Source organism: Trachypithecus francoisi, unplaced genomic scaffold, assembly GCF_009764315.1.
Source record: "Trachypithecus francoisi isolate TF-2019V2 unplaced genomic scaffold, Tfra_2.0 Lachesis_group8, whole genome shotgun sequence".
NCBI lineage: Eukaryota > Metazoa > Chordata > Mammalia > Primates > Cercopithecidae > Trachypithecus > Trachypithecus francoisi.
Window position 1 is genome coordinate 75,819,502 of NW_022681473.1, and position 7,172 is coordinate 75,826,673.

The window sequence follows — 7,172 nt, forward strand, 5'->3', positions numbered from 1 at the left end:
ATTTTGGAATAAGTGCGATGTGGTGCTGAGAAGAGTGTATATTCTGTTGATTTGGGGTGGAGAGTTCTATAGATGTCTATTAGGTCCGCTTGGTGCAGAGATGAGTTCAATTCCTGGATATCCTTGTTAACTTTCTGTCTCGTTGATCTGTCTAATGTTGACAGTGGAGTGTTGAAGTCTCCCATTATTATTGTATGGGAGTCTAAGTCTCTTTGTAGGTCTCTAAGGACTTGCTTTATGAATCTGGGTGCTCCTGTATTGGGTGCATATATATTTAGGAGAGTTAGCTCTTCCTCTTGAATTGATCCCTTTACCATTATGTAATGGCCTTCTTTGTCTCTTTTGATCTTTGATGGTTTAAAGTCTGTTTTATCAGAGACTAGGATTGCAACCCCTGCTTTTTTTTGTTCTCCATTTGCTTGGTAGATCTTCCTCCATCCCTTTATTTTGAGCCTATGTATGTCTCTGCATGTGAGATGGGTCTCCTGAATACAGCAGACTGATGGGTCTTGACTCTTTATCCAGTTTGCCAGTCTGTGTCTTTTAATTGGAGCATTTAGTCCATTGACATTTAAGGTTAATATTGTTATGTGTGAACTTGATCCTGTCATTATGATATTAACTGGTTATTTTGCTCGTTAGTTGATGCAATTTCTTCCTAGCCTCGATGTTCTTTACATTTTGGCATGTTTTTGCAACGGCTGGTACCGGTTGTTCCTTTCCATGTTTAGGGCTTCCTTCAGGGTCTCTTGTAAGGCAGCCTGGTGGTGACAAAATCTCTAAGCATTTGCTTATCTGTAAAGGATTTTATTTCTCCTTCACTGATGAAGCTTAGTTTGGCTGGATATGAAATTCTGGGTTGAAAATTCTTTTCTTTAAGAACGTTGAATATTGGCCCCCACTCTCTTCTGGCTCGTAGAGTTTCTGCCGAGAGGTCTGCTGTTATTCTGATGGGCTTCCCTTTGTGGGTAACCCGACCTTTCTCTCTGGCTGCCCTTAAGATTTTTTCCTTCATTTCAACTTTGGTGAATCTGGCAATTATGTGTCTTGGAGTTGCTCTTCTGGAGGAGTATCTTTGTGGCGTTCTCTGTATTTCCTGAATTTGAATGTTGGCCTGCCCTACTAGGTTGGGGAAGTTCTCCTGGATGATATCCTGAAGAGTGTTTTCCAACTTGGTTCCATTTTCCCCCTCACTTTCAGGCACCCCAATCAGACGTAGATTTGGTCTTTTTACATAATCCCATACTTCTTGCAGGCTTTGTTCATTTCTTTTTCTTCTTTTTTCTTTTGGTTTCTCTTCTCGCTTCATTTCATTCATTTGATCCTCAGTCGCTGATACTCTTTCTTCCGTTGATCGAGTCGGTTACTGAAGCTTGTGCATTTGTCACGTATTTCTCGTGTCATGGTTTTCATCTCTGTCATTTCGTTTATGATCTTCTCTGCATTAATTAGTCTAGCTGTCAATTCTTCCACTTTTTTTTCAAGATTTTTAGTTTCTTTGCGCTGGGTACGTAATTCCTCCTTTAGCTCTGAGAGGTTTGATGGACTGAAGCCTTCTTCTCTCATCTCGTCAAAGTCATTCTCTGACCAGCTTTGATCCGTTGCTGGCAATGGGCTGTGCTCCTTTGCAGGGGGAGATGCGCTCTTATTTTTTGAATTTCCAGCTTTTCTGCCCTGCTTCTTCCCCATCTTTGTGGTTTTATCTGTCTCTGGTCTTTGATGATGGTGACATACTGATGGGGTTTTGGTATAGGTGTCCTTCCTGTTTGATAGTTTTCCGTCTGACAGTCAGAAGGACTGTCTGTTGGTCTGTTGGAGATTGCTTGAGGTCCACTCCAGACCCTGTTTTCCTGGGTGTCAGCAGCAGAGGTTGCCGAAGATAGAATATTGCTGAACAGCGAGTGTACCTGTCTGATTCTTTCTTTGGAAGTTTCCTCTCAGGGGTGACTCCACCCTGTGAGGTGTGGGGTGTCAGACTGCCCCTAGTGGGGGATGTCTCCCAGCTAGGCTACTCAGGGGTCAGGGACCCACCTGAGCAGCAGTCTGTCCGTTCTCAGATCTCAACCTCCGCGTTAGGAGATCCACGGCTCTCCCCAAAGCTGTCAGACAGAGTCATTCGCGTCTGCAACGGCCCCGCTCTTCCCCTATTGGACTGCAGCTGTGCGCTGTCCGCAGAGGTAGAGTCTACAGAGACAGGCAGGCTTCCTTGAGCTGCTGTGAGCTCCACCCAGTTCGAGCTTCCCAGCGGCTTTGTTTACCTACTTAAGCCTCAGCAATGGCGGGCGCCCCTCCCCCAGCCTCGCTGCTGCCTTGCGTATAGATCGCCGCAGACGGCTATGTTAGCAGTGAGGGAGGCTCTGTGGGCGTGGGACCCTCCCGGCCAGGTATGGGATATATTCTCCTGGTGTGCCTGTTTGCTTAAAGCGCAGTATTGGGGTGGGAGTTACCCGATTTTCCAGGTGTTGTGTGTCTCAGTTCCCCTGGCTAGGAAAAGGGATTCCCTTCCCCCTTGCGCTTCCAGATGAGGCGATGCCTCGCCCTGCTTCAGCTCACGCTGGTCAGGCTGCAGCAGCTGACCAGCACCGATTGTCCGGCACTCCCTAGAGAGATGACCCCAGTACCTCAGTTGAAAATGCAGAAATCACCGGTCTTCTGTGTCGCTCGCGCTGGGAGTTGGAGACTGGAGCTGTTCCTATTCGGCCATCTTGCTCCGGCCCCTGAATTTCCTTTGTTATAGTGTCTGTCTTCTCCCAAAACAAGCAATCCTAGAGACCAAGATAAAAGTAGCAGTTTGGCTGTGGTGGCTCATGTCTGTAATCCCAGCACTTTGGGAGGCTGAGGCGGGCGGATCACCTGCGGTCGGGAATTTGAGACCAGCCTGGCCAACATGGTGAAACCCCCTCTCTACTAAAAATATAAAAATTAGGCTGGGCACGGTGGCTCATGCCTGTAATCCCAGCACTTTGGGAGGCCGAGGAGGGTGGATCACGAGGTCGGGAGATGGAGACCATCCTGGCTAACACAGTGAAACCCCGTCTCTGCTAAAAATACAAAAAAATTAGCTGGGCATTGTGACAGGAGCCTGTAGTCCCAGCCACTTGGGAGGCTGAGGCAGGAAAATGGCGTGAACCTGGGAGGCAGAGCTTGCAGTGAGCCGAGATCGCGCCACTGCACTCCAGCCTGGGCGACAGAGCAAGACTCCGTCACAAAAAAAAAAAAAAAGAAAAAATTAGCTGGGCATGGTGGTGCGTGCCTGTAATCCCAGGTAGTTGGCAGGCTGAGGCAGGAAAATCGCTTGAACCTGGGAAGCAGAGGTTGCAATGAGCAGAGATAGCACCATTGTACTCCAGCCTGGGTGACAGAGTGAAACTCTGTCTCAAAAGAAAGAAAGAGAGAGAGAGAGAGAGAGAGAGAAGAGAGAGAGAGACAGAGAGAGAGAGAAAGAGGAAGGAAGGAAGTAGAGAGAGAGAAAGAAAGAAAGAAAGAAAGAAAGAAAGAAAGAAAAGAAAAGAAAGAAAGAAAGGAGAAAAAGAAAAGGAAAGAAAAAGAAAAGAAAGGGAAAGAAGGAAGGAAGGAGGGAAAGAAAGAAAGAGAAAGAAAGAAAGAGAAAGAAAAAGAAAGAAAGAGAAAAGAAAGAAAGGAAGGAAGGAAGGAAAGAAAGAGGGAAAGAAAGAAAGAAAGAAAGAAAGAAAGAGTTAGTTTTATATGGCTTAGCCTTGGAAATCATACACTGTCACTTCCATCATATTCTACTGGTTGATGTAGTTACAAAGTTCCATCCAAGAGGAAGGAACATAGCTCCTACATCTTGATGGAGGAAGGTCAGTATCACATTGTAAGAGAAGCACATGGTATAGGATATGAATTAGGCTATCTTTGGAAAGTACAGATTGCATATATACCATTCATTAAAACCTGGAATATTAAGCCTTTTAATTTTAAAACTTCTTTCTAGTACATTCCAGTTACTCCCATAGCCATCCCTTGTTATTTTCCCTCTTGGTACCTTAAAAGCTCTCCTAGAACTTAAAGTCTGGTAGTGGAAAAAATGATGTAAGAAAGCAGAAGAAACTGAATAAACCAACACAAACCATTTTAACTAACTACAATTCAATCCTGCTGCCATCAAGTGATGATTTAAAAACTAAAGTTCTAGTTCCTCTAGCACTGAAACGCCTCCATGAGTATCTTGGAATCATGACTCCTGGGATGTTGTGATGATCTCAGGCTAGTGGACAGTTGTCTACAAAATCCCCAAATTGCATACCATTTGGTTGAATGAAAGACCTTACTTTCCATGAAAGTTTTTGATGTAGTCAAACTGCCATAGCCATGGTGTATTACTTGAGAATCCTCTTCCCAGTGATTCTGAAATATGTGGTAGGTCTCCATCAACTTGCTTTTTTCCTATCTTTCATTTATCACAACTACATATTTTGAAAGCTAAATAGAATTATATGTATTTTGAGAAATAAGACATCACCTTCCTTTTTCATTATTTGATTCTTCTAAACTCAAATAAATATTTATTGAGAACCCCACAACATGCCAGGTCCTTGTTAAATGCTTGTGCATTTAAGGGAGAGAACAACAAGAAATGAAATCTTGAATATGCCTATACAGCAGGCCTTGCCCCCAAATCACTTATAGACTTGTAGAGGACAGGTAAGAAAATCAACAATTACCATATAAGAGTAAACAGACCACCTGTACCTGTGTCCCTGGTAAGTCTGTGCTTATCATTGCACCCCAGCACTTGATACAGGGCCTGGCATATAGTGAACACCTGGGAAAGGTTTGCTAAAGTGATGTGTCCAAGGAATTAAAAAGCAAGAGTTATGGCATGGGAGACTTCCTGGAGGAAGGGACATTGGGTAGGGCGTGAGCTCTGTCCACCCAGTTTTGGGTTGGCTATGGATTTCATGTCAGTTAGACTTCTAATTCTGTTTGTTGATACCTTAGACTTGTAAACCAAAAGGTAGCTGAGACAGGTCTCAATCAATTTAGAAGTTGATTTTGCCAATGTTAAGGATAATACCTGGGAGGAAAAAAAAAAAAAAAAAACCTCGAAATCACAGAAACAGTGTGTGGTCTGTGCCTGTCTCCAAAGATGACTTGGAGGCCTTCAATATTTAAAGGAGAAAAGTGGGCTGGAGGGGAAGGCAGGAAGTTACAGTCATCCACATGTTGCAAGAGAAAAGGAGCACGTAGGGGAACAGTCAATTATGTATTCACCTCGCACTTTACAAAAGATCAGGTGAACATAGAGCTACCTGTGGAGACAGCTAACCTTTTATCTGGACGTATCTGCTTAGGAACAAAAGGAAAGGTAGTAGCTTACATGACTCAGCTTTCAGCTTAATTTTTTCCTTTTGGCAAAGTGAATTGGGGTCCCATGTTTTTATTTTCCTTTCACATACTGTAGATAGTTTTGCACTAACTATAGCCAGCATCCCTCCCCCATTAACCCACTATGAGACAAGCCTTCCAGCCTTGCTGCAAGCCTGCTTTTTAGGAGATCTTTCCTACTGTGTATGCTCTACTGGGTATATAAGTTTACTGAGTGTTTTGTTTTTTTCTCATTTATAGTGGCTCTCATATTTCATGTTTTACACAGCATCAGGCAATTAGGGGGCAATGAACTCTGTCAGATAAAGGCCAACTGTAATAAAGCAAGCCTAATCTATCAAAGCTGGTAATTTGCTGAATCACCTCTCCTATTCTTTTTTTGTGTCTGTTCCCCATAGGATTATGTAAACTTGGGCCCCCTGGGAGTGAAGCTTATGAGTGTGAAGAGCAAGAAAATGCCCATTCATTTTCAAGAGAAGGAAATTCCAGTCAAACTCTATAAAGATGTCAGGAGCCCAGAAAGTCGCATCACATATAAGATGATGAAGTCTTTTCTCTAAGACTGAAAGCTGCAAAGGAAACACGACTTTTTCTTATAAATGTTCTTTGGGAACTAAAGTATATCCGTTGCCCATTTTACTTACGCTTTGGCTCATTTTTAAACCAGCTGTTATTTCTAAAGGTCATAATTACATTTAAAATCAAAGGTATTCAGCTATTCATTTACTTGCATGGTATGAGTGACCAAAATGGAAGCACACTTTGTATTTCTACATTGAAGTATTCAGAAACATGACAGTAGTTTCAAGGTAGTCTCTGAGGTTCCTTTTCACACACAAAACATTCACTGATTAATCTGTGATTCCAATATGATATAGTCCCATTAGAAATGTTTCTAAGAAAATCTTTGCATAGCATTGTCTACACATCTTTCCCTCTGAGGATGCTCAATGTGATAGATAGCCAGTCTGTAATTCAAGTCAATTCTTCTTAGTTTAACCCTGTGTATTAGTCTGTTCTCATGCTGCTAATAAAGACATAATTGAGACTGGGTAATTTATAAAGGAGGTTTAATTGATTTACAGTTCCACATGGCTGGGGAGGCCTCACCATCATGGCAGAAGGTGAATGAGGAGCAAAGTCACATCATACGTGGTGTCAGGCAAGAGAGGGCTTGTGTAGGGGAACTCCCATTTATAAAACTATCAGATCTTGTGAGACTTATTCACTACTTCAAGAACAGTATGGGAAAAACCTGCCCCCATGATTCAATTACCCCCTACCAGGTCCCTCCCATGACACATGGGGATTATGGGAACTATAATTCAAGATGAGATTTGGGTGGGCACGTAGCCAAACCATATCACCCTGTTTATAATGAATATAAAAAATGAATGTTAACAAACTTGAGAGTGTTAATTTGTCATATAAAAATATCCACTGATAGGGAGCACTCCCTCCCTCCAGCTATATCTAGCCTAAACTACCATGTTCCTATCCTAAGAAAATACCACTTCTTTCAGGGCTACCACAAGCCAAGGACACTGTGACTACCTGGATGTGACATCACCATTCCATTTGGATCCTCGAGACCAGATAATACCATCATATGTCATATTTCTGTAATTTTTAGTGATATAAGGATTAATTAATCTTCAGTGGGGGATGTTATTGGCATTTAAAGTAAGGACAATTGCGTGGCACTGTCTTGAGCCTGCAGGATGTTAGCACTCCTGCTCCCTCAATCTCAAATGCTGCTACCTTAACATTCTTCATTGTAGAAGTCAAAAACACTGGTCATGTTACGTGGTAGTACCATCACC

General features: G+C 42.9%; 1 protein-coding gene across 2 annotated transcripts in view; it reads left to right on the top strand.

The window, feature by feature from the left end:
- CCDC83 (coiled-coil domain containing 83) overlaps window positions 1-6,413 on the top strand; it is an 82,717-nt gene extending 76,304 nt beyond the window's left edge. For both annotated transcript variants that reach the window (XM_033206088.1, XM_033206089.1), the window contains exon 11: window positions 5,748-6,413. In XM_033206088.1, the coding sequence (XP_033061979.1) occupies window positions 5,748-5,909 (162 nt within the window). In that variant the 3' untranslated portion in view covers window positions 5,910-6,413. The remainder of the gene's footprint in view (window positions 1-5,747) is intronic.
- The last annotated feature ends 759 nt before the right edge of the window (window positions 6,414-7,172 follow it).